Source organism: Branchiostoma belcheri, unplaced genomic scaffold (assembly GCF_001625305.1).
Source record: "Branchiostoma belcheri isolate BF01 breed outbred unplaced genomic scaffold, Haploidv18h27 scaffold43, whole genome shotgun sequence".
NCBI classification, from domain to species: domain Eukaryota; kingdom Metazoa; phylum Chordata; class Leptocardii; order Amphioxiformes; family Branchiostomatidae; genus Branchiostoma; species Branchiostoma belcheri.
In genome coordinates, this window is record NW_017804054.1 from 2,317,687 (window position 1) to 2,345,243 (window position 27,557).

At 39.6% G+C, this 27,557-nt stretch overlaps 3 protein-coding genes across 7 annotated transcripts in view; all 3 read right to left on the reverse strand.

Annotated features, from left to right (window-relative positions):
* Window positions 1-65: 65 nt before the first annotated feature.
* On the reverse strand, window positions 66-7,610 carry LOC109478346 (synaptotagmin-9-like). 5 transcript variants are annotated; one of them, XM_019779869.1, is made up of 6 exons: window positions 7,533-7,610; window positions 4,976-5,235; window positions 2,588-3,214; window positions 1,792-1,936; window positions 1,332-1,471; window positions 66-964 (listed from the first exon to the last, which is right to left on the reverse strand). In XM_019779869.1, the coding sequence occupies exons 2-6, from the start codon at window positions 5,228-5,230 to the stop codon at window positions 824-826; spliced, it is 1,308 nt and encodes a 435-aa protein (XP_019635428.1). In that variant the 5' UTR covers window positions 5,231-5,235; window positions 7,533-7,610; the 3' UTR covers window positions 66-823. The 5 variants fall into 5 exon arrangements, with proteins under 5 accessions (XP_019635428.1, XP_019635429.1, XP_019635430.1 ...); XM_019779870.1 differs by lacking the exon at window positions 7,533-7,610 and adding an exon at window positions 6,337-6,512; XM_019779871.1 differs by lacking the exon at window positions 7,533-7,610 and adding an exon at window positions 6,110-6,206.
* Window positions 7,611-8,517: 907 nt separating this feature from the next.
* On the reverse strand, window positions 8,518-18,687 carry LOC109478232. Its single transcript, XM_019779690.1, has 9 exons — window positions 18,562-18,687; window positions 15,952-17,021; window positions 15,657-15,813; window positions 15,047-15,186; window positions 14,263-14,406; window positions 10,865-11,794; window positions 10,269-10,458; window positions 9,928-10,067; window positions 8,518-9,576 (listed from the first exon to the last, which is right to left on the reverse strand). Exons 2-9 carry the CDS (start codon window positions 16,909-16,911, stop codon window positions 9,430-9,432), a joined length of 2,808 nt encoding a protein of 935 aa, XP_019635249.1. The 5' UTR covers window positions 16,912-17,021; window positions 18,562-18,687; the 3' UTR covers window positions 8,518-9,429.
* A 1,254-nt stretch (window positions 18,688-19,941) lies between these two features.
* Window positions 19,942-27,557, reverse strand: part of LOC109478329 (choline O-acetyltransferase-like) — an 18,723-nt gene continuing 11,107 nt past the window's right edge. Inside the window, 11 exon segments of the mRNA XM_019779828.1 lie at window positions 19,942-22,374; window positions 22,841-23,035; window positions 23,464-23,601; window positions 23,736-23,798; window positions 24,280-24,415; window positions 24,903-25,025; window positions 25,329-25,460; window positions 25,830-25,898; window positions 26,682-26,782; window positions 27,403-27,531; window positions 27,533-27,557. The exon segment at window positions 27,533-27,557 is cut by the window's right edge and continues 98 nt beyond it. Coding sequence (XP_019635387.1) covers window positions 22,159-22,374; window positions 22,841-23,035; window positions 23,464-23,601; window positions 23,736-23,798; window positions 24,280-24,415; window positions 24,903-25,025; window positions 25,329-25,460; window positions 25,830-25,898; window positions 26,682-26,782; window positions 27,403-27,531; window positions 27,533-27,557 — 1,327 coding nt within the window. The 3' untranslated portion in view covers window positions 19,942-22,158.

Sequence of the window (27,557 nt, forward strand, 5' to 3'; positions counted from 1 at the left end):
TTGGAGAATTATGTGTACTAAGAGTTCTCAGTTGTTGGCATTAAAAACTCATTCAGTCTTTGGGCTTTTTTACATCAGTATTTCTTTTATTTCCACCATCATAGACAATGTGTTTGAAATGAGATACCTGTAGCAGTGTTATAAGACTGGTTTAAACTGGTAACTGCAAATATAGGATTATCTAGTCCTTTCTTGTTTAGATGTACTATGCATTGAACGTAAGCATTGAATTCAGTTAGAAGTATCAAACCAGATTAGCATACAGAAGTTACACCTATTACAGTTATTCCCTGCAAAACTACACACTGAGTTAGTATCCCATGTCATTCTTTTCATTAGTCATAATGCATTCAGCCAATAATTTAAAAGGTATTGAATATTTGTATAATTTTGTTAGTATGGTGATTTATGAGATAACATCCATGTAGGTGCTAATTTGTTACATACACGTTAGTCTTACAGTCATTAAAAGTAATTATGTTCCATCTTTTTTTTTATTTTTGTTTGTTTTGCTTAAATAAATATGAGGCTAACTTTAACTGAATACATGTCTCAATTTTCCATAAAACTATGCCATCTTATAACTGAGATTACCAAGCACCCTAGTTTGTATTCCTACATTTTGCTCCAGCCTTAAATTCTACAAACATAAATAAACACCAAGATTAGAACTACCCCATAGACATAAGTATGCACAATTTTGTCATCCCCAAGCAGATGTTACTTGCTGTGGCCAAATCATTTGCTAAACTTTCTGCAGTTTTACTTAAACCTGCTAGGTGTCATCCTTGCGCGGGATAGCAGGTGACCAAGCAGACGTTGCTCACACCAGAGCGTACCAGCGTGCGTCACCAGTGCCGATCATGGCGGACAGGCTGTGGCGTGTGCCCGGGCCTAGGAACACCTTCCCCAGCGTATCTCGTTCTCCAGTCTTCTGCTGACACACAGACACCTTCAGACCAACCTGGAAATAATAAAAAAAGTACATATCAATAAAAATGTAACTGATGAGCTATGGGCTTTGAAATGCTACATGTGTTACTAAGTTGATGGGGATCCATATGTTAACATCGTTATTCCTGCAGATGATTATAATGGGTGTAAAGAAAGAGGTTAACCTGTATGCCTGGTGCCTGGCCTGGTCGGACTGCCCCACTTTTTCAGTAAACCCAATTTGCGCCATTTCTACCTTGTAGTTTTTTTTTTCTATTTCCCTCGATCGTAACAGAGCCAAAACTCAGTTATGTGGGACATGATAACGATCTAAACAATCAATGCACTTCATCAATGGCTCCGTGCCTGGGGCGTCGCCAAAATGCTAGAGTACTTACAGCATCTACTCCATACTTGGCGACGTCGAAGTTGAAGATTTGCTTGTAGACCGGACTGGTTGTCCCTGACTTCACCACAGATCGTTTGGTCTTGATGACTTGGTTGTCTACGAACAGCGCCACTCGAACATACAGTTGAACTAAGAGAAAGAATAAAATATGTTCATGAAAGTTCATCTGTGTCGGTAGTAATCATAGTAAAAAGTTTAACTTTATTCCAACATAAGGTTTCACAGGGATCAAATTTTCAACGACCACTGTTGCACTACCATCCAGCCCCTCTTGAACTCAGTTCTGCATGGTACTTGCAACATTATGTGACCCAACACCAGTTACCATGGTGAAAGACGTCTGGTCCTGGCCATTGACCTTATTTGTTTGGAATAGAAGAGGAAGAGGAAGAAACTTAACAAAAAACAATATGTTTTCCTTCGTTAAACATTTTTTTTCAAGAACTTACTGTCCTTCCTGGATAGGATTGCGTCTATTCCCGGAACTGAGACGTTCTTTGCCTCCAGGACAGTGACGGACAGGACGTCAGTCTTCGGCATGAAGCTGAAGCTCAGCTGAATGTCACCCTTGTTCTCCAGGACGTCATAATCAGTCTGTAATAAACAATCCATTGTCATGTCATATTATATTCAAATACTGCAAGTCTACATTTCAAATTAGATCAAGGAACATACAATGTAACTTGATACTTTTGTACGATTTGGCTGCAAATAAACATGAACCTATGTAAAGGATTGTTTTCTTTCTTTTTTTCTTTGTACATAGTACTACATACAAATGTACAAATAGATTTTGTGCCATACTGACTGGGCTGATGCGTAATTTTGAATCTGGTCAAATCTTCGGTTTCAACATTTTCTGCATTCTTTTATTTACTGGCTGATACGTGGCTAAGTGTTCAATCTGACTTTTAATCAGATATACATTTTGTATTTCCAATCTACAGATTTGATCACCGCCCTCCCTTTAGGCCACCAATCAAAAACGAGCTTAGCAGATCAATCATCAAAATGTATTCCCAAATTGTCTGTTAATTGTACCTGAGCCTGAGCCGTTAATAAAGGAGTTCATAACAAGTTGTCTAAAAACTTTCATTTCTAATCATACAGCTACATAAAGTATTCATGTTCCAACTTTTGAAATATCCTCATACTACCGGCTTAATGCAAGTTCTAATTTTGTCTAAGTGTAAGATAAGATTTTTTAAAAGTTGGAGACAATATATGTAGAAAAAACCAACTGACCTGTGTAAGATGTCTTGCCGTCAGGTCCTCTGATACTCCCTCTTCGTTGTCATCTTCCTTGGCAAAGGAAGAGATATCCCGCCCTTCGAAAGGATACAGGACTGTTCCCATCAATTTGTTTTTCGAGAACTTTCCTCCCATGTTCATGATGTCAAACCGCAGTGTCCTAGACGAGAGGTCGGCCTCCTTGATGGGGAATATGAAGATTTCGTTGAACTCGGGGTTGGCTGTGAGCTTCTGCACTTTGGTGAGGTAGCGTGTTTTCATGTCGGGGAGTAGAACCACTGATACGTACGGGTTCTTGCATTTTGTCGGCAGGCCTGTAGCTTTTTGAATGGTCACCACGAGTTCCTCCTTTGCCCTTCTGTACACCAGTTTGAAGCCCAGGTTTCCTGAGAAGGCCGTGGAGTCTTGAGTGGTGGTGTCGGAGATGGCGTCTCCAGCTTCGCTTCCTGAGTCGTCCATGCCGAGGAGGTATTTCTCGAGCTCTACAGGGCCTTGTTTAGTCGGGATGAGGGCAGGCGGGCTGGCGTAGCTTTTCGTCGGGGGTTGGACCTGTTCAGGCTCCGAGACAACGATCGCTGGCTTCAGTGGTGGAGGCTGATTCTGTAAGGACACTGAGGAAAGCTGCAAAGACAAGAAGAACAGGTGGCATTAATGTCATATCTTGGGATTATTATGATGGTTCCTTGTAACTCGCGAAAGAATTGGCGCACATATATGTTATTGCGTCATCTTAAACATTTTCGGGCGAAGTGTTTACCCAACAATAGAAATTAAATCAAGAATTTGAATTAAAAGCGTTTTAAATGCATTTGACGAATAAAATAAGAATGATGATTTGTAAAAAAAGATTGTTCAGGAAAGAAAAGGATAACTTTCTCTGGTCTCAAAATGGCTCCGTATACATGCAAACTGTTTTGTTGTGTCAAACCCATAACCCTATTTTAATTTCTTAAAGCTTATTGAAATCACTCAAAGGCCCTGAAGTACAGTTTTCTACTTACAGTTCACCAAAAAAATCAGGAAAGAGGTGATCAGTTTTTTTTTGGAAACGCCAAATTTTGAAGATTGTACGACAGGTGGAAAAGTTGTGGCCTCTTCTATCCCAAAATGGACACAAGTGGGACACAGACACCCCGTACAGCCGGTTTTGTAAGTCGTGTTGGAATGCGCACAGGGCACCTGGCTTAAAGCATATTGTCTAACAGCGGGCTTGTCATGCACTGACACCCACATGAAACTCATAAAACACAAATAAAACCCATAAAACCCAACCTTTCTACAACTACAAAAATACATATCCTGTATAGACCCTAAATCAGGTTTGCGACGCTATTTCTTGCAAGGGTATAAATAATGGTAACATTTTTCAGCTTTCACACAGCATTTGTTCCACCTGTTGATTATTTGGGTCCCGTGGGAAAACTGGAGCGATGGTCAATTATTGGCGATTACCCACAATGCTTAGCGAGGTTGGCAGAGGATCAAAAAGTGTGCATGCAGATCCTAGGGTGGCATAAGACAGTATCAAATACTGCCTGGTCAATTGGATACTGTCTTATGCCGCCCTGGGATCTGCTTGGAGATTTTTGATACTCTGTCAACATCGAAAAGCATTGTGGGTAATCACCAGTAATCACCCATCCCGCCAATCGTGACACAGTTTTCTCTATACCGATAAGCACTGGTCTCGAAAAAGTGATTCTGAATGTTGAAAAAATAGACGTAAAAACTAAAATCGACCTGGATTCTCAGTACCTTCTTGAGATGAGTTTCTTGAATGTACATTCTATAGCTGGTCCTAGCTACACTAGTCCAGTAACCAGAGTATCAAACCTTAGAACTACAACATTTTCAAAGAGTCCGATATATTTAATGACCAAGTTGTTGAAAGCGTATAAATATTCAGATCTTGAGTCTTAACATGTCATATTTTATACGAGACGATCACAATTTGACTGTACCGTTAATGGACTATATTACGTATTATGATTTTTCAAGTCGATTGTCTGAGGCATGGATCTTAGTGTTTTAAAGTTGTAAGAAGTCTACAATTCAGCCCTAAGGCTGCCAAGAGTCTAGACTTTCAGCATATATATGTAACGTTAAATGTGAAATATATGAATAAACAAATCCATTTCTTCTTCTACTTCTACTACTACTACTACTACTACTACTACTACTTCTACTACTACTACTACCACCACCACCACCACTACTACTACTACTACTACCACCACCACTCCAACTACTACTACTACTAGTACTACTACTACTACTACCGCTACAACTACTGTTACTACTACTACTACTACCACCACTAATAATAATAATAATAATACCGCTACTACTACCACTACTACTACTACTTCAACTACTACTAACCTTCCGAGGACTCTGTGACTCCCATTCGTGGTACTCCTGAAACTGCTTGGCTTCCTCGTCCTCCTGTCGGTTGTCTATCAGCTTCTCCTTGAACCTGGCTGCCTTCTTCTGCCGGAAGTGTTGCACACAGAACCACACACAGAAGCCGAGGATGATCTGTCCCACGATGGCGCAGAGCACCACGGCCAGGATGATCCACGTGTAGGTGTCCATGGCTGCAGGGCTAGGACGACTCAAGGAGTATTCTCCAGCCATGTAATCTGAAACAAGAAAAAAAAAAAAAAACTATAACCATCTGAAATTCTGCTGCAGTGCCATAGGCAACCTATATTGGCCCTATGATGGAAGGTATCAGTGTTGTAATTAAAATCTACTAATACCAGATGTCCAAAATATCCACCTATAGTATCTCGAGTTTGCTGTCCACAAAAACGTACAAGCCAATGCGCCAACAAACGAACGGCATCTGCGCTTTCTAAGACAAACCTATGAAGTTGTCTTCATTTTTGGTCAATTATCATTATCCAATTAAAATGAGGAGGTACAAAAAGTAAACATTATCACTAAACAATGACACAACTGACAAAAAAATTGACCATATCCCCCCCCCTCCCCACATAATGTAAATATATGTATATTTTAGTTCCACAGAATGCAATGTATACCTAGTGAAAATGATATATCAGTGCAGGATGCCATTGGTACACTCTGATCTTGAAATAGCCGTCTGTACACGAGGTATTTTGTAGTTTGATATTGGGAAGTAGTCAGGGTTACTTAAGAGAGCAAAGTGGGTTAGCATAACATGTGCCTGTAAAGTATACAAACTGCATACACGAATTACATTCTACAATATACTGTATACTCTACGCATAAAATGTACTGCATTCAAACAAACGACACCCCCCCCACACACACACACATGACACACACTGAAAGGTCCTAACACACCCTAACACACCTTAAAACTTCTGCATACCGAACACAATTGTTTCCAAAAAATCACAAACTGAACGCCTGCCTCATTACACTGTCCATGACACTATTTACATCATTACCCCAAGTCTATTCCAACTCCATATACTCCTAATCTATTTAAAGAAAGAATGAAAAATATGGCTAAGAGTGTTTTACATTATTTGTAGTCCGCGACTTCGGAAATCCAACTGCTTCAATAGCTTGCCAAGAAAGCGTATGATAAAAATAAGTTCAAATTGATTAACATCATAATGCCATGCAATCCATGGGGATCAGCATTATCATTACATTGATTTTGTTTACTGTAAAAAAAGACGGTACTTGTCTTAAGTTGGGCACGCCTTTAGGTCAAGGATTATCTAAGTAGAAAGACTGAATCTCACCTCGTTGACAGTCGTATTGTATCCATTCTTCCCTTCAAGTAACAGCAAAAACGTAGAACAACTACATAATTTATGCTAGTATCATCATAGTTTGGGTGAAATATTAGCCATATGTTATCGTCTGTTCTGTGATTATAATAAAAATGGCGCCTATCGACCCTTGTGACCCGGCCCGCAGCCTTGTAGAGCCTGTTGGACTGCTTCTGTGTGTATTCACCAACAGTGAGTACGGTGGGGATAAATATGCATAATTACATGGGGAAGGGCGATGATAAAAAGACGGGAAAACTTTCAGAAAGGGTTAGGAGTCATTTCTGTCGTACATATGGCCTTAAATTGTGTAAAGCTAATAATTCTAAAGTGACTTCTCAATACTTTTAGTGCTTCTGCGAGATGTATACAGCAGAGTCCCTCCTCCCCTCACCTAGAAACATCCCCTACCACGTACCTATTCCAAGCCAGTACGTAGTGTTATTAGAAATTCTAATGTATGACTTGTACGGAAAATGTCGCATCTTAGTGACATGTTAGTATTTTCTTGTAGTCTTTAGAGCTGTCTATCTGTACTCACTTTTAGTCTCTGATGGAGAAAAAAAAAACTTTCGAAGGCACGCCCATCGGGGATCACTATTTGTGCTCGGCTAGTGTGCATATAATTATAACAGAGAATAAATTTACCGTATCATTATAGTGGTCATTATTGATATTATAGTGGTTCTGGTGAAGGAATGACCCTTGTTGAAGGAATAACCACTTGTAATTGCTGTATTTATCTCTAGTATACGCATGGTCGTAAACAAGTCAATCCAAGTCTGTTTCCCAGTACTAACCTAATTACCAGTACATAAATTAACCGTGCATTGGGCCCAAATATACAATACACAATACTCCTATTTTCTTCCCATGTAGTGCATTCATACATGTATGTACATTTAACTACACTACATATTTGACAAGATGCGGTAAGTCAAAGACATCTATAAAACGATAAAAGGTTCGTTTGAAGAATATTTTGCAACAGATGCGCATGCAAAATGTCGTTCATCCCTACGGTGATTCTTATATAAAAAGTAGTACCGAGAACCAAGTCTTCAGTTACTCAAAGAAAACCCCAGTTATTCTGATACACCAACTGACATAAAACAATCCGCTATAAAATTTCATACAACTTTTCCCAACTTTCAAAATTAGCTTACCTCCATACAGCGTGCATGCAGCACAGCCAGCTGCTATTGTTCGTGCTTCAATCCGTGTAGAATTAGCCTATTTCCACAGGAATGTGGAAAATCCGGAAAAACTCTAATTGTCAAGCATTTAAATTGGAATTAATGTTATTTGAGAAGACATCTTGAGTTGATAGTATTTAATCATCATAACGACTTTTGACAGATATTTCACGTGTTTGTGTGTAGTTTGTGTGTGTGTTTGTGTGCGTTTTTGCATTAGACTAACCAGCGTTGTGTTTTCAAGTAGATATTGGGAAGCAAACCATTTGAAATTATACTTAAAACCCAAACAATTGTCCATGGATAACTTGATTACCATCAGATTGTCTAAGGGTAAATTATGCAGAATCTAAATGTATCAAAATTACCTGCTTCGAAATCGGATCCCAGGACATACCACACCCGACAATAAACGCAGACGTAGGGCATTGTTTAATGTGGTTAAGACAAAACTTTTGAGACATTAGCCGCACAGCCATATTAACATCCTATGCTATATGGAATGCTATATAGAATTTTTGGGATTCTGACACCTTATTGTAACTACTTACCGGCCTATAGCCTCGGTACCATCCGGATTTTCGCTCCGCAACGCTAAAAAAATCACATTTTTCGAGCGTTGCGGAGCGAATATCCGGATGGTACTCAGGCTAACCGGTCTACTCTCTAAAACCAAACTTGTAAGAATGGAGTTACGTGTACGTCACCTTGCAGTCAATAGAAGTGGAACCTATTAAGTTAAAGTTTAACAAATACAACTGATGATTTTAAGAAAAACTGTAATTTTAGAGAAAAGTGTGTAATATTTAAGGAAAAGTGTGTAATATTTAAGGAAAACTGTGTAATATGTAAGGAAAACTGCGCAATATTATTACGTGTCTTGATGTGAATTGTATCGCAATGTTATGTGTCTAATGTTTCCCTGCATGTTCGATCAGTAATGGCCGACGTAACCTGGGCTCAATGTCTTTTTCTTATTTGCGAATGAAGAATGGTTTTAATACTCTTAACCACATTCAATTACTACTGTAACAGCATACATTCTGTCTCAGAAACTCAATACTTTTCAGCATACAATTATAGCTTACCAATAAATTAACAGTGCACCAACAGTCCATCTAAACATTTAATGATGAGAAGGTATTCTAGACCTTACTTTTTAACTTACACATTTGCTAAATGTTGAATATCCAATCCAATACAACACAATACCAACTGGATGTGTCTTGCCTGATTTATTGAAAACAAAGAAAAATAAATAAAGACTTAAGACCTGCCTACGTATTACAATGCATGCTGGGTACGAGGGGCACTATGGGTAGCTCAGGCTAAATTTCAATTTTAATTGAAAATCTTAAACACGACGACATTACAAAGGCACCACCTACACTTGTGCTATTTTAGCTCTGCTGTTTATTTGCCATTGATCTACCCATACCTGCACGGTAACCTCACGTCTCACCGCATTCAATGGGCCATATCATAAGGCCATGTCGATTTGATTATATGGATGACATCCGCTGGGAACCTCAAAACTGATGTAAGCGTGTGAATAAAAAAAGTTCCCTCCATTATAAAATCTATGTGGTCATATGGGTTGAACAAATGACTTAACACACATGAGTATGGTATAGTGAATAATGATAGACTCTTCATTTTCATTTCTTTACATTTTCTTTTTTTCTCGAATTTAGATGACATTAGTATCGTTTTCCAATGCTTTTGCAATATACGACATATATTCACTCATTTTATGTACTGTATGGTCATTTTTTTGGAAACGGTCGAAAATTCATGCGCGCGTGGATGTCATCCACATAATCAAATCAACATGGCCTAATGGTAAACTTTATGCCCTTTATCTTGTCTACTCCAGACGATACCATGTAGGCTCGGGTTTTTCAGGGGAATGCAGATGTTCTTCCAGTGCACCACAGGGATATCCTATCACCAGTCTGCCTAAAGTGTCCTGGAGAAACAGTTCCTTCTTCTTCACGGTGAACTTGAGGCCGACCTGGAGTGGGGTGCAGGTATTAGATTAAAGAAAACAGTCTCCAAACATAACACAATAACTCCTACATAAGTAAGATACATTTGTACATGTAGCTACAACAGGAAAGTTTATCACAGGGATGTATGAATACATTGCAAAACGTGCTGAGTTACTACAACAAGGTAAAAATGTCATGTCAACAACAGTTTAAAAGGTAGCTTCTTCAATGTGATGTGCGCAGGTGGATTGCTCATTCCTTGAAAAAGACTGGAGCTGTACAGTCAAAAATTTGGGTGAGTCCAATTTGTTGTGTTAATTACAGTTCAAACTTGTTTCATACTGATGTGTAGAGGTCTTGATCAGGTTACATACCTCAGTAAGATCGTACTTGGAGACATCAAACGTGAACGTTTCGTTGAACTTGGGGTTGGTGGTTCCCACCTTCTGAGAAGTCTTGAAAGACTTTACTTTCCTGCCATCTTCTGTGATACCGACCTTCACGAAAAGGGCGGCTGGTGGACAAATAAGTGACGAATAGTCAGAATCGCTATGAAATCATTGGAAATTATTAAAAGGTTATTAAATGCAAAGCCATTAGTATGTTTTCTAGAATGATGGTTTACTTGAGTGTGCACATAACAGGCTGTTTAATCAGCATTTGAGTCACGTTTGTATCTCATGATTGAAAATAGTTTTTCATTCGAACACTGCACCTTTGCTAGAATTCTGGTGTTTCTTCTTCCTTCCCGGCATGAAGACCGGGTCAGACAGGTCTCTCTCCGGGTCGACATTGTTGACCTCCTCCACCACCACGGTCAGTAGCCGGGAGTTGGGTCTGTGTGTGAGGCTCAGCAGCAGCTCTCCCCGGTCTGCCCGTAAGACGTCCTCCTCAGGCGCTTTTACCTGTGGAAAAACTCGGGCTTAGAGGTTTTCTATTTCCTCGAAAAAAGTGTCGTAACTTATGTCCGACTCGATACATTGGTCGGAACAAGCCCTATACACATAGGTTTTACAGCTATTTCTTGGTAGAGACCACCAGTGACACAATAATTATACGTTTTGGCAACTAGTCAGCAAAAGTAGGTGTTATGTTTTATATATGCATAGAAAGGCGCCACAATTGCTACTCCTTGATATAGGCTAAATATAGATATAGAAAAGGTTCACTTTCCTTGCTATTTCTGTGTGGGGAAGTCCGATCTAGTTCAATAATTCATCAGAATGGATACCAATTCTATAGCAAGCTAGATGATATAACAAAGGCATATTTACTATTCAAATGATTAAAAAACAAGATAAACATCACTACCTTGATACGTGGATCCATCTTCACTATGTTCATCCAGAACTCCTGTTGAACTGTCCAGTCGTTCCCTTCTAGAGGAAAAGTCACGTGCCCTATCTCCTGTCTACGCTTCCTCTTCCCTCCTGCGTCCATGACGTGAAACTTTAGCGTCAACATCCGGATATCTTCTCCGTCAATGTCAAACGTAAAGAGTTCGTCAAAATCCGGATGGAGGTCATCTAAGATGATCTTTGATTGCTTCCTCCTCCGGATGTCTGGTAAGAGCTTGACGACGACGTACGGATCTCGAAGTTCTTTACTTGTTCTTGGTGTAAGCCGTTCAGCTTTGATGAGGTAGACCTCTAACTGTTTCTCTTCCACCCTGTGTAACACTGTGAATGCGAGCTGTCCTAGATCAAAGTACTTCGCTTCCAGACTGGCCTGTCGGGATACTTTACGGAACAACGATGGTGCGCTCATGCTTCTTGAGTTGGTCCTTTTCGGGCGGTTTCGTCTTGAGTTCGGATCGCTTGTCGTCGTGGATTCGTTGTCAGTCGTGGTGTAGCCACCTCCCAGCAGGGCTTCGTGTTGTATGTCGTACTCTTCAATGTCTGGGCTGGACCCGTTCAGGACCACCATTTGCTCTCTAAGTTTCTTTTCCTTCCTTCTTCTGCACATCTTGAAGATGTAGTAAGTCGTGATTGCCACAATGTTCACCAAGAGTGTCAGGAGTATAAGAGCGACTATTATTGTCGGCCAATCGATTCCCGTGTTGTTGTCCTTCTTACCGAGTATCACGGCAGTTGAATTCGTTGATAGTTCATAATTTGTTTCATAAACGTTGTTTATGTTTTCACGAAATGAAGCTTCACCTTTGTTTACCATTGTTAGCGACGCTATCCTCTTTTCAGTTCCGAACCACTTTTTCCATGTAAAAGTAAAAGTCCACTTTGTGATTTAACTAAGAATTGTTCGGAATATTAGAATAAATTAACGCTTACTTTGATGAAGTAAAATCTGGTATTTTAGTTTAAGGTCTGTTCAACCGTGAATACAAACTGAAGTGTTAATCGGGTGTGATAGAATCGCGATACTGGCTCCAATGTGCCACCTGTATAACAAACAGGAAGAATAAAGCAACATGTTGCAGCATTAATTACGTTTTTATCATGTAGGTGAAACATCTGGTATGTTTGAAGATAATCCTCGGATCATTGATTTTGTGCTTCGTCATAACAAAAATACAAACAGCCTGTACAGCCGGTGCATCTACAACAAAAGGTGTAGATTATGTTTAAAATTCAATATACATGAAATTACAGAAACATAAAATTGCAATGACCACGCTAAGCCTCTTAGTAAGTAGCTACTATATATCATTTGTTGCATATTAGCTCTCTGCAAAACGGATAAGTAGCAAGAAGACTAATACACATACGAGACTGGGGTTCGCTAGGTCTTCGTTACAAGTACCCACACAATCATACCATTGTCACCTACTATGTGTAGGATTGAAAATATGGTACTTTACGAGCTAAGCAGGAAAACTGACTGTATAGCATTCAATAAAATTAAATTCTGTGTTATGTTGTCTACGCAATGCAAGATTAAACGAATATGTACTCAAATACAAACCATAGACACTCATTTCCCTGTTACCATATTCTTCACTGTAATATATACGGTGTTGAAATTATTAATACAAAATCTAGGACTCAACAACACTAGCCTGTTCCCCAGAGGAAAAACTATATAATTTCTGCAGTTATTATGATCCAACTGTCAGTAAGATGGTTGTTTTAAGTGTTTAAAACTCCCTTTATGTATCAAATGCTAAATTCTAGTGCCTGCCAATAAGTGGCAGCTATTAGTAGTATTAGTTGTACCTACCTTCAGTCTGGAGCTAAAAACTTTTCCAAGATGGCGACACAGTGGGCATGGCTATATGCCCATCCCAGCAGCCCATCCCCTCCCCCTCCCCAAGGAGAAATGTAACAATGCAACTTTGCTGCACATATGTTGTCTGTCGGCTTTTGTTTTGGAGTGTGTGCTGCACAATCTCAGTCTAACTGGGTCAGAGGTCGGTTTCAGACGAGCGGTTGAACAGGTTGTTGTTATGGGTCAATAGGCAGGGTGGGTGATACTGTAATTCTTTATTTTTTTTACAGCACTTTTATGTTTACCGCTTTCACGGTCACATTTGTACTGTAACTTTAACATTATCGTTATCAAATCGATATCATTTGCCTTTGGCCCTCCTGTCCCTTGGTAGGAGGGCCTTAAGGGTCAACCTCCGGAGGGCCAACTCTTAGACTGGGAAATTTCGCTACAGTGAAGACAAGGTGGATTACAGTAATTTGTGTTCACGTGGTCGTGTGCATGGCGGTATCCCTTGAAATTTCAATGTTCACATCTGAAAACTTTTAAGTATAGTCTTTTCTTTAAATTAGTAATATTTTTTCGTCAGCTAATCATATGAGCAATAACAGACCTTCCAAACTATTCTATGGCGCCAAACTGTAGAACAACCTGTCACCAAAGCAACGTACAACGTGGGACTCGTAAAATTTGTTGAGGAATTGTGATGTCATGATCGAAATGAGAGGTGAAATTGTGTTAGTTTTTTGTTGCTGTTATGTCATTCTGTATTATATGCGATACCGTAATATTGTAAACTTTTTTGTGTGCGTATGTATTGTACTTTGTAAACCCAGCATTGCTTGAAAAACTAGGTTGTTATGTACCTGAGTGTTACTGCTGGTGAAATAAATAAACTAAAACTGAATTTATCTGGATTCCAATTTTTCTTTCAATTCGACCTTAATTGCATGGTCAGGTTTCTAGCCAACCTGGTGAACTAATCAGAAAATAAACAAGCAACATTTGCAAAGTCACCACCTTTTTATTGCATTATGATGTAATCTCAGCTACATTTATTTACATGATTTGAATCAAGATTTTTGCAACATTTTGTTGTATTTACATATTAACACTTACGTTTCTTAGCCTGTACCCTGTGTTTGGGCCATTGGTCAAATCCAGGCAATTTTATGGCTCATTCTTCAATCGGTTTTCAAATCAAACAGAGAACTGAATATCATCATACAGTTAACTATTAAATCCGTATGTCTATCTTTTAAGTTAGTTGTTTAGGTGATGCAACAAACTCGGCATTTCAAAATGCTTTTTTGATTTCTTGTCTTCAAAATGGCAGGTTTATAATTACACATCTACTGCATGGCATCGCTTTTCATTCAATTCTAGGGAAGGCATTACATGTATTAGAATTGCACCTAATTCCTCCTTTGAATAAGAATGACATTGCTTTTAGTTTGCAGTACTGTGTGTTCGTGTATTCTGATTAGTCCAGCAGGTACCACAGTGTGACAGTAAAACACCAGAAGAGTTCTGTATTCTGATTAGTCCAGCGGGTACCACAATGGAACACCAGAAGACTTCTCTAGGATTTCCGTCAAGTTCCGTCCGACATGTGACCCCAGGGTGACCTTTCCTAGCATCTCAGTGTGCAGGTCCAACCGCTGGCAGACAGAGATGATCAGACCAACCTAAAACAAAACAAACGTCATTTGTCAGTTCTTTGTACTTTTCGTTGACAAATCAATTTACCAAGACCAATTCTTACAATTGTCGCCAAAAGGTTGTCATGTTTTATGCCCTGTCAAACTGTTGTACAATTCATTTTAGTTTTTTTTTTTTATTCTGAAGAATTGTGAATATTACAAGTCAAAGTAAAAAATAAAGTTTAAGTTTTTGTGTTTGTTAACATGGGCAGTGGCGACCTCTAGCAGTCTAAAACTATAATGAACTGCCCGGAAGGCAACGTCCAGAAATGTTCCACAAGGGCAAAGGTCACCATTTCCCGCAGGCGCAGAAGGCCTTGGCCTATTTTGAGTAATTTGTGAGCGCTTCAAAACAACTGTAAATAGCCTTCTTTGCATATCTTGCTGATGCTGTTGTGTTTGGTGGTGTTCAGGGATGTCAGAGATCATTCTGGCCATCCTACGACGAGGTTGTGCCGATACAACAATAAGAATTTGGAGGTAAAGCTACCCTGTCAAATTGATAATGTGAATTTTCAACAGTTGAACAGTTGAGTAGGTGATTTTTGACAGCTCATTTCTTAGATGCTTACCATATATTTTAATTGGAGCTTAAAATATTTGTCTGTGCCCACAAGAAACTTACCTGATTGACTCCCCAGAGCGACACGTCGAATGTGAAGTTCTCCCTGAAGACAGGGTCGAAGCTGCCCCGCTGGGCGGCGGTCCGGTGGGACATCAGGATTTGGTTCCCCCTCACCAGAGACACACGTAAGTTCAGAAGAACTAAAAGATAAAAAGAAGAAATAACAGATGATAAGGGGATCCAATCTTTACAGCAGTGGGTTATAGCTTATTCTTTGACGAATTAACATTAGGAATATGACGCAGAAGACTTGCTAGCTATGATTATAGCGAACCCGTGATTGGGAATTGTTGCAACAGTTAGAGAATTTTAGGGCGGATCTAGGAGCGCATTCCATGTGTTAAAAGAAAAACACTCGTGCTAAAAACTTAATTCTAGGCGCTCCTTGAGTTGCCAATATATACACAATTGTGGTTTATGATTTATTTAATTATGACATGCTACACTTTACCTTGTTTTATATGGTTTTGGCACATGAGTATTGTTTGACCTGTATTTGTCCTGTGCGTTGGTGGCGGCATAAAATAAGTTGAAGAAAACTGTGTGCGCCGTCATCATGTGTTGCCATAAATTGTTGGAAAAAAATATATATCTTGCAAGTTTTACGTACCGTCTCTCTGTGTCACGGCGCCGCAGCTCGGTGGAAGGTGCAGGAACAGGGCAGGATTGGCGTTCCGTGCCTGGACAAGCTCCACGTCCAGCAGCTGTCTGGTGGAGTCGTACTTCAGAGTAACCAGCAATTCACTCTTCTCTTCTTCAGACGCACGCTGAACGATAAAAAAGATAGAGGTTTTTGAAACAACATTAAAGGCACCCAATGCAATTTCATGGCGGCAAAAACTAACAAATCTTTACGAATGATCACAACAAAATATGCAGCTGAAATGCTATCAGATATTGCTTACCTTCGCACATGGGCGTAGGTCCTCCCATATCTCGCCAAAAGGTATCTTCCCCAAGAATAGGTCTCGAAATGGGTAAGTCACTTCTCCAATCACAGTTGGCTTGGAATAGACGTCTATGCGGACAACGTTCAGTTTCAACGTCACGTCCCACAACTCGCTCACGGGAACCTGATATGACGTCTTCTCGGAGAACTGAGGATTGAACGTGTTTCTTTGCACTGATGTTCTAAAGCGCCGCCCATCTGTATGAAGGCGTACTACACTGACGTAAGTTCCAGCAGCTTCCTTCTCGTCGCCCCTAGAGGGGGGTAGGTTCTTTGCTCCTAAGACTGTTACATACAGCCTTTCTTCTCGCCTGCTGTACTCAAGGCTGAAGCCAACTTTACCCATAGCTCTGGGATAATCGTCTGAAAACCTTTCGACTGAGATGTGCTTGTAAATCCTTGGCGTTAAGCCGACCGGTGTGCCGTGATCTGCTTCGACTGGAAATCGGGCATTTGGCTGTACAGCAACTTCTTGCACGATGGATTTGGAGGCATTTTTTTCTGGATCTGGATCAATGACGTCATCATCGTCCGAACGTTCTCCCAGCATGCTTTGCCGCAAGGGCGAGGATGCCCTGGGAACGTGATATGTTGTCTCCTCGACTCCTTTGGAAGAGTTCTTGCGACCGATGTAGTTCTGCACGGCGTTGAGAGGAACTTTTAAAGACAGACCAAATATCTGTGATTTCGAGATCCATTGATGTACCTTCGAGTTCTCTTCCTTTCCGTTCCAGGGCGAATGTTTCTCCACGTGTGAATGTCTGAGAGGTGGGACTTTTTCTTCCATGCCAGGTTGTCTCCATTGGTCACAATAACACCGTACAAGACAGATGACAATGATGATGATTATCAGTAACATGATGATCCCCATCATCCCCAGGATGGCGCTTGCAGATGCTGCGATGGCCATGCTCATCTCAGATTTAGAACAAATTGGCTCTCAAAAATGTTAGTTCGTTTGGTCTTTTTCCTTCAAGTACGCAGGAGACCCTTTTTGTTGAGAAGTCGCAAACAGTTCAATGCAAACTGAAAGAACAAAAAAAAAACATCGTTAAAAAAATTACAATTCAAAATAAGTGCTCTTAGATCTCATACCCTCATGAAATATTAGAAATATTGCTTTTGAAAACACTGATTTTAAGTGAAAATGGTAATGATAATTCTAGGTTACATAGGAAAGATGTACCATTGTAAGCAAAACCAGAGAAATGATGTGATTAATTATCTAAGAATACAAGTAAGCCTGCGAAGGAAATAACTTTTTTGCGGCACAGTACAAGTACAGTTTTTGCTGAGTACAAGGGAGTCTGTCTGGGTGCCATGCCTGATAAAAGGGACGAATGTTGCCTGCAGGCACACATTGAACAAAAAAGACTCAGCTGAACCCATTATTTGAGGTCAGTGACCTACGAAGCAAAAGTAAGATTACACCACTCTATTTTAAAGGGGATGTAAATTTTTAAAAGTTGAAAAAAAAACACTGCAGATCTACAACAACAAATGCAAGCTAAACGTAAAGACACAGCGACTACCCACATACCAAAAATAGTTGAAATCCATTCAACGGTTCTTGAGATCATTAGCTGAAAAGAGAATCAAAATTCAAACGACCCTGCAGGTCCCCAGCAAACAGCTAGGGGTTTAAATTTACACAACTAAACCATTATCTATATAATTGTATGCCGGTATCAGGACAATTCGGCCCCTGGGACAACTACATGCCACCTTAACATCACGTCAACAGACTGTCCAGCGCCAAAGATATTGAAAAAAAATCCTACTGCAGTTCCAAGGTCAAACACCGGAGTATCAAAGTCAACCCACATAATCCACTTCACCTCATCTACCCACTGGCCAAATATCATTGCATTCAGTCCGACGGATCTCATAAGATATATATACCAATACATCATCAAGATAAAAAACAGACACCTTCCTACTTCATGGGGGTGAATAACCATGTTATAGGTACCACATTTGTCTGTACATTTGTTGTCTGATAATTGGTAGCATCATCTAAATGTGTTTTAGTGCCCCTTTTTGTACAGTATGGCATGTTTGAATAAATGAGAATAAACTACTGAACAACAAAAAAAAAACACTATCCCTTAATATAATTAAACACCTAATAATTTGCATATGGTACTGCCCTCCCCAAACACACATTGTAAACAAGTAATTTTATTCTTGTTGGAATAGCATGGCATAACGTTACGAATCACCTGTATATACTGAACGACATAAAAGAAACCCACTAGCCCATGTATGAAATTAAACACCTAAGTAATCTGCATATGATACAGTATACATACCCCCTCCCTAAACACACATTGTAAACAAGTTGTTTCATTCTTTTTGCAATAGCAAGGCATAACGTTACGAATTACTTCGATGATAATGAAAGAAAAACAACCTGCTTCAAACTCGACTTCTAAAACCTGACAATGATACACATTACAACTAGCACTAATTGATAAACACCCTCTATATATGCCTTGTTGTCTTGAACAAAGTCTTATCGAAACTGTTGTCATTTTTATAAAAAATAAATATCTAAAGATTTTACCTGAGGTCTGCTGTCACGTTTCGTCTTCTGACAAAGAAGTTGAACAATAAGTGTGAGAAGTTCTCCTTGTGAAACGGCTCTACAGAATAATTACACTGCAGGGCAACAATGTCCTCCAAATCCAGGTGGAACAAACCAAAAGTTGCACAAGGGGGTGCACGTTGCAGGTGGCACTTCTTTAAGCTTCGCTTTTTTCAGTGCCAAATTTTGGGTTCAATCTTTAGTGTCCACGTCGTAATTTTTAGACACGATTGACGTCAAGGAAAATCGAAGTACTTCATTTAACTTTATGTTTTATGCTTTCTACAATATTAGAGATGGAGTCTTCCATTGTTACCAATTTCAAAATGGCCGACTGGAGGATTTCAATAACCTGTTTGGCGGGTTTTCACGCCCTACGTGTGACCCCCTGTGGCAAGGATTCCTCCGCAGACAACACGGTGCACTAATACGTGTCTACCTTTCTGAATGTATATCAGGGTTCAAAATGTGTTAACGGCTCTATGGTTCATAGGAAACACAAATTGAGATCTTTAAGAATGTATGGTAAAAATATAGCAACACATAGAATGTTAATGTTTGTTCTTATGACAATTATGTTACCAGATTGCCAAAACCAATTAAAATGAGCGAGTCAGGGTTAATTACTGGGGGAGAACGAGTCAGTTTCTGATTGGTCAACAGAATGAGTCCGCTTAAGGGGTCGCAGCAGGATGTCCCATTTTAGACCACCATTTCAGTTCATTGACCGAGAAGTGTCCTTCTTGTTATTCAATGCAAAGCCTTGGTTGGGCCACATCTATAATATGGAGCTTATGCCTGTTCCCCCTACAGTACAAACAAATAAACCTAAGTGTCTGAGATTGAACGAATCCAAAAAAGGGCAACGAAACGAGTCCTTGGGCTTAGCAACTTGTTGTAGGAGGACAGCTAGACTCAAGTCTCTAAAGTTTCCAACACCAGTCTACAGATCAACACATTTAAGTACCTGAATGGATTGTACGATACAGCTAATCCATTCAAACAAAAACTGAGTCGAGAACAAGAGGTCACTGATCTTGAAGATAATGAAAAATCTTTCCAGAATGACCAACAGAATGACTTCTTGGTGGAATAGTCTACCAGAGGAAGTGGTGTCGGCATCCACTGTGAACTCTTTTAAAAATAGGCTGGATAAACACATGGAGAATCACCCAGTTATGTATGACTACCCGGCCGTGGACTGTCCCCATAGGCCGGAAATGATGATCCGGTGAAGAAACGAGCGGCCTCAACTGGAAGGGAACTTCGTACCTGGTTGAACTTGAAATGATCTACTATCTTAACGTTACTAACAAATGGTTCACATAGGAAATAGTGTCAGACACGTTCAATGTTGTTTTTCTACATTTTAATAGCAACATTCATCAATTTACATAGAAACATCCAAGATAAGAATAAGATAACACTCAGGAGATATACATTTCACAGCGCTATCTCTTATACCATGAATGAGGAGGGGCAGTGGTATGGTGTTTGTTTTGATAGTTATGCATAACAATGTCGCTAGGTGGCATCCCGTCAAAGTGTCAAAATAGTTAGCGTCGTCGTTTGCTGGTATTGGCCCCGTTGTCTAACGTTTAAATGTTCAGCTTTCCAACATGATGGTTCAGGCAGTTAAGATACATAGTTTACGTAGTTGTTCTGCTTTCAAGCTTGTTGCTTCAAAATTTAATTCATAACTGCTACTTTTTTGTTCCGACTTTAGCACCAGGCGTTTTCCCCGAAAGCTAGGGTCTTTAAAAGTTTAAGTCTTGTTAAAAGCTTATGTAATACCGGATCGTCTTTCCTCAGCATATAATATATCTGTGCACACCTAAGCCAAAAGAAGGAAGGTTAGTGTAACTGTTACAGCTTTTATTAGAAAGATACCTTCGACAGCTCTTTCGCGTTTTCTTTCAAGAAATAAATAAGACGTACTAGCTTTATTGAAAAAACTGCAAATGGCTTTCTTTACACTGTTGTTATCAATTTTCCCATTTGGCCTCTTAACATGTTGTAATGTAATCAAACGCCAGTCGCCTCTATTTTCTGATTTCATAAAGTGTTAGTTTGATGGCTTTTTGCTTGATGCAGGAGTAGAGGGGGAATGCATATGGCCCGCACTAAGAATTGGAACTACACGACGGCAAGAGTTTAAGTACTAAATGCTAGGTCTACCATAGGAGACACAGTCTTTAAATTCTGTACACACTGAAAGACGTTCATAGTGAATATTCCAATATCGCCATATAGAATTACAATTAGAACTAGCTTGTACACGTAATGTTTATGCAGCATTTTTTTCACTCTTTTACAATCACAACATTAAAACATGACACATTTTTCTGTCGTATATACCATACTAACAATAGATATGCAATAGGCTGTTTCTAGTACCGACTTTGCAGTAGAAGTTTCATTACATGCACGTTTGCGCATATCGAATGTAATATACAAACAGTTGCATATTCACGAATAAATGTGCTTTTCTCTATCTTTCATATCAGTTTAAGCTTAAACAAATGATGATGCCATAATTCAAACACGTCTTCGAATGAGCCTGAGTATCATAAAATGTGATTTCTCTGCAATCTACTATATTTTATCTAATAACATTATGGATACCTTACCTGATATACATAAACTATTATCCCCTAATTGTATATACTCGTAAACTTCTCATTCGCTTAATGCTTGATACTTAAATGAAAACTCTACGATATTTCGCTGACAAATTCTACAACCAATCGACCTTGATGTATTGCATTCATTTATGATTTGTTATTATTCAAAATGCCCCGTATGCATTTTCCTTATAGAAACAAGGCTTTTTTAGGATGACTCGCAATTGTACCAAGATGGTGGATTCGTTTGTAGTTCCCTCTATAGATACGTCATAAGTTCTTTCCTTTTTCATATCATCTATCTATATAGCGTAGACAGCTAAATATACATATTACACAATAAATATGCATAGATTTACATATAAACATTCATTATGTCCCATTCATGATATCATGATGGAACCTATATTCTTCTTTCTAACTCGTTAGAGCTGTACTTTCACGATTTTTATCTAAAATCTTATGACACATACAAGTACACGCACCGTAGAGATGTTGCCCGTAATCACTTATTCTTGGCCACAGCTGACTACACAAAGTAACTAAATACATAAAGTTTTACTTTTCCTTGAGAAAAACTGTAACAGGGTCATAAAGTATGGGGTTTTGATTCCTTTTTTTGCATCATGTTATTGTAGCTTGACTCATGGAAAGGACGCTTGTACGGCATTGAGAGAAACGATACACAACATTGAAAATAATCACGCTTATGCTTGCTTCTTGCATTTCTTTCTACAACTCCTGGCCAAATTTATTTGAAAATAAGATAGAAGACCTCAAGTTATTACGTTTTTCTTTATAACTTTAGCAATTCTATGTACTATGCTCTAATGGCCAAAGAGTCGAAAACAGTACGTATATATATCTAACAGTGTTGCAAACGTTTACACCGTTAATATTACGCTGAAAATCATAGTCACACAAACCCGGTAGTGTACTCAGGATTACCCAATCACGTTTGCGCCATTGCCCCGTCTGTGATTGGCCCATTGGTCGTGTCGTCATCATCTCTGCTCTTCTGCTTCCTGATTGAATTGTTTTCTCTAGCCATGGCGCAGGGGAACATGGGAAGGCCCAACTGATGACCGTCGATTCCGTTCGCCATCTTGGAATCACCGTTGATGTCGACCTTTCTGAGGTCCATGACTGGGGAAGGAGGATGGTTGACCTACGTTTTGGTGACACAAGAATCAAGAAAATAAGACAGATATACCCATATGCGTACGTGTGTTTTGATCATTTGTGAAGAATTACCATCTTTTTCCGACATAGTAGAGCTACAGCATCTCAATGACAGTTATAGATCTTTATGTTTCGTACTGCTACGAGGGTCCACATCACTTTCATATTTACAAAACTGCTATGACGTCTTTGATGTAGTTCAAACATTTATTTACTGTACAGGTAGATTCTTGTAATTAATAGATAACCACATTGTCTTGTTTATACTCAGTTTTCTTTTACCCACTTTGTAATTATATGTGTACTTAAGTCATTGTATTTTAATATTATTTTATGTTTGTGATTAGAAGACGTCACATAGGCAATCTGTGCTTTTTGTCGAATACTCAATAAATATATTTGAATAAATAGAAACAAAAGAAAATAAATAGATAAATAATAGGGAAACTGACCTTGAGACACAGATGCTGCATATCGTCCAGGGCCTGACGGAGGGCGTCTGTAAACATCTCAGAGTTGGATTCTACACAGTCTTTAAATGAAGACAAACAGAAGAGAATGTAGTCGTCATGTGGGTTGTAGCAGGCGCCGTACCCATTGTTCACTACAGGCCCGTAGCACATAAAGGCGTCCATTGTTGTTGGAACCTGTGTGAAATGATAGAACAGAATCTTAATTTTTTTATGTGTAAGAATAATTTTCTTGTTCATATGAGCGTTTTTATGTGTAATAACAAACAATACAAAACTTACAGATGTTTACAAGTACCTTGCAACTAAAAAGGTTAAAAACAACCACATGCAGATAACTATATTCGAATTCCAATTGTATGCGCATGGCCAATAGAAGGAAAGCAGGTACACTATCGGAAAATTTTAATATTCACATGTATCATTACCTTAGCAGTGGTGAAGACTCTCTACAAAAAATGAGAAATATACTAATATAGTAAGAGTACATTTTGCAGTCATTGGAACTTCGTAATAGTCTTCGGCTAAAGCCCCCCCCCCCATCCACCAGCCGTTAAAGATTGCCGATATTTTTGTTTGGAGAATCGAAGTCGTTGATTCAGTACCTGGCTTGTGGACAGCACGAACTTGTTAGTGAGATCAAACGACCCATCCGTGAAGATGTCTGGCATAGGCATGTCCATCATGGCCGCCATTTCCTTCAACCCCAGCAGGTGGCAGTCTATACCCTGGCCTTTGAGCGCCTGTAAATCAGCATACAGTTAACACTTATTATTACCTTCCTGAAAAATGGAGTCATTGTTTGTGGTCTTTCAAATTCCTATTGGGTTTTTATAACAAGAAAAATCCGACAAAAAGAATATTATGATAAACTGACCTGCAAGGTGAAGTTTCGCTGGGACTTGAGCGCCTTTTTAAACAGCTCCATTCTATCATAATCCTGAAATATAAAGATATAAATCTTACCATCGAGCTAGAATGTACACTAATTAGAATAATAAAAGGGACACGAAGGGATCATCATTTTTTAAACGCCTTGAAAGATTGATATTATCCTCTACGAAATAACGTCCATTGACAATAGATAGGGGCTTTATAGACTAATCCTGTTGAACCGTACCCATTATACAAGTAGCAAATTAGCCATGTATCAAGTCTATCCCGGTTGGAGTGAATTTTCTTCGGGGCTGCTGAAGCTCTTCCCCACCCGTCTCAGCTAGGTTCCCCGGCAGGTTTTTCATGGGGTTTGATTGTGTTGGGACTTCGTGCGTGCCAAACTCTATCACAGGCGTAACAATTCTACCGGGCGGTCTGTTGAGCTGGGCGAGGGAAAACTATTAGAGCCCCGAAGACAGCCTGCCCCAAGCACGATAGATTGGGTACCAGGCTAATCTTAAATATGTCATTTGTTAGGTCCGTACCTCCACAGTGTCGGAACACATGGCCCGCACCCAGTTATCAGCCTCTATGGACGCGGCGCGGATGTTGTCTACCCGCCCGAGCTGGAACCTCCGGGTAGAGGCGCTCTCATAGGTGGACACCAGGCGTCTATGCAGCCTGCAGGAAATGGGGTTGTTAAAGGCATGCAGTGCAGTTTTTTTGACACCAGAATTTTCAAAGTCAATATTGTAGTCAGTTTTCTACATACTAAGTTAAAACAACACTGTTCCAAAATATAATGTGTTACGCCGAAGGGCGGTTATGCTGGCTATACAGATACCAATACAATTTAGATCGACATTCATGGAACAAATATTCCCATAATTCTGACAAAAAAGGTTACTGGAAGGACCCGGATTGGTAACAAAATTAAGGACTCATCTTGGGGCTTGTTTCTGCAGTTTTAAATGCCTAAAGGATGAAATACTGATTGAAATGTGCTAATTTGGAATAGTACGTGTCAATGTCATACGGATTGCTTTATTCAGAATATTTCCTGTTTTGTCGCCTTGATATTGCACTGGGTGCTTTTAAAAACGCTATATAGGATTGAAATATTTCAGTTTTCATTTATTGCCACACTATAAATGAAAATGTAACTTACTTGAAGTACGTGAGTTGCAATGCCAACTGTACGAAACCGTCAGGACTCATGTTCTGAGACTTGGGGAAACTCTTGCCGAACCTTGTGTATCGCATGATGTGAAGATCCATGTTCGCGATGGACCTACAAAACGAAACGGATATATGAAAGGTGAAAAGATTGTGGAATTTTAAAACATTTCCTCACTCCATGAAGAACGAAACTATCACTCTACATCAACTTGAAGAATTACTTTATACTTAGAGATACCGCCTATTGAACTGATTTCTCTGTCACTGTCCTTGGTGCTGAACTCCATGTGCGCTGTGAATAAACCACTTGGTTGTGTAAAATGTGTCTCTTTACTCAGTGACCTATCAACCTGATTAAACTATTCACGAACATGTCAAGTTCCGTAGTATTGTAAAAAGCATGGTATAAAGTTACCTGTCAACACTTTCTCTGGACATTTTAAGATACTCAAACACTTCTGGTGACAGCTTCCACCTAAGACGGCGTGGGTACGGCAGCTCACAGATAGACTGAGCACGCAGCATCTTCTTGGACCCGTACTTCTGACTACAGGCAAAACAATAGAACATCGCATTGTAGAAGGTGGAGATGTGTATATAAACAACACAGAAATCACATTATACCCACTGCCTTCTTTAATTTAGAATACAGTTTGAAGACATTTACCCCTTATACGATATACCGAGTTCTTCTAATTTGAATATGAGGCCATATCCCCATACCCACAACGTTTCTCAACTTTCTGCTTCGAATGACAAGCGCAAGGAGCATTCTCTTACCTCAAGTGGGAAGCAAGAAGAGTGTAAAATTGCGTCAAATGGCAAGGGTGAGGAACACATAAATGTTCTAATCCTCGAATGGCAAGCGCACGTTCTAACCGACACTAAATGAAAAGCTTTAGTAACGGCTTCTAACCTCGAATGACAAGCGTGAGGGATAGCCGGGCTGTCTCGCTGGCACACATCGTTCCAAGGATTAACACGTCTGACAGAGCAGCAATGGAGCAAGATAGAGGAGGGGAGTTGTTTACTACAGGTAAATGAGCATTAAGATGACGACATACAGCATTGCATGAAGGGGTCACCAGTGTGCAAGAAAGGGTGTAGGGGATGCAGAGTACTCTATATGCTTAAAGGCATCCAATGCAATTTCAATGTGGCAAAACCAAAAATACTATGGATGAGGAAATGTCGTCAGCATGTAATACATAAAAAAATTCGAATAGGCCAAAAACGTAAGGCATCCCTTTATTTTGGAGTGCCACCCATAAGTATTCAGAACCAGACTACGATGCAAAACAAGCATCCGTGTCCTGTCTGTGACATCGCATTTTCGACTCACTGGTATCAGTATGCTATGGGATAGGATTGATTCAACTACATTAGAATTGCATAAAAAATGTTTCAATATTTAGTTTTGCCACCCTGAAATTGCATTGTATGCCTTTAAGAGAAGAAGGCGACAGAGCGTTCACTGACAACAGCAGATATTACAACATGCGATATGGGTAAATGTGCATGAACAGTGATCAGTCTACTGCAGTGCAGTGAAGCAAGCTTGTGCATTTTGTTGTTCATTTCAAGTGGTTGTGTTTTATAAATATATTTTCGTACTTTAACGAACAGAAAACAGCTGACATTTTAAAAATTATCAGTACTATTTTCTTAGTATCAAATCTGAAGTGCGATATGCTGCTTTCCATGATATACTATACCTCGTTAGAATGGAGATGTTGGTATAGGGGTCATTTTAATATCGAGGACTTACATGTAGTTGAGAAGATGTTCGACAAGCTGCACGACGGCAACGCCCTCAGACGGCGAATGCTCGTACACCAGTCCACAGGCTCCATCGTCTGCAACGATGAACTAGAAAAAAAACGTGTAGAAAAGACATGTAGAAACAATCGTAGCAATAAGGGAAATATGAGTATCAGTAAAGAGAAAGTTAGTATAGCGTGTCAATGACACAATAATACGGGTCAAAATATGTGCAAAAATTCTCAAAAAATATATTTGAGTATGAGACAATTCAATTCAAATGTTGTCTAGAACGCTGCACAGAATACTCTGATATGATGTCAGCGCTTGGTGTCACCACTCTGTTTTGCTAAAATATATTTCAGCACGTGACCACCCGCTTGTATTCTTTTAGCAACCGAATGTGGCATATTCTCTACCATATATCAGGGCACTCCAGCCATCACTAACAGAGCTAGAGACGGTGGACGATATAAACTCCCTGGCACTTTTTATTGTTTACAATTGTTTACGTCACGTATCCGTAAAGTCTCGTGTGAATAAGGTCACGTGTCTGTGACCGTAACTATCGCGAGATTACGTTTTGAAGTGATTGGTCATTCATTTTTCTGATGAAGGCGACAGTGGGCGTTAAAAATTTGATTTATGTGTGATCTTGATGTTGGAATAAAGTTTTACATTTTTACTATATTTTCTACCCCCACACGCTTTTGGGCAGGTTTCCTGACCTGCATCGTTTTGTCGAACCATCTGTTGGCCGTGTTTGAGTACGACCCGTCCCCGTGCAGCATCTGGCGGGCCAAAGGCAGATCGTTCTTCTCCGGACATGTCGTGTCATCGCCCCCTCTGGCCCCGTCCTGGGAACGAGACGCTGTTTACTACT

Coding starts and splice junctions, on each gene's coding strand:
- LOC109478346 (XM_019779869.1), bottom strand. CDS start 5,230: ATGGCTGGAGAATACTCCTTGAGTCGTCCTAGCCCTGCAGCCATGGAC. Junction 1,937..2,587: donor CGGCAAGACATCTTACACAG/GTCAGTTGGTTT, acceptor TGTTTATTACAG/ACTGATTATGACGTCCTGGA. Junction 965..1,331: donor CCAAGTATGGAGTAGATGCT/GTAAGTACTCTA, acceptor TATTATTTCCAG/GTTGGTCTGAAGGTGTCTGT.
- LOC109478232 (XM_019779690.1), bottom strand. CDS start 16,911: ATGAGCATGGCCATCGCAGCATCTGCAAGCGCCATCCTGGGGATGATG. Junction 15,187..15,656: donor CGCCGTGACACAGAGAGACG/GTACGTAAAACT, acceptor TTTATCTTTTAG/TTCTTCTGAACTTACGTGTG. Junction 14,407..15,046: donor CGCTCTGGGGAGTCAATCAG/GTAAGTTTCTTG, acceptor GTTTTGTTTTAG/GTTGGTCTGATCATCTCTGT.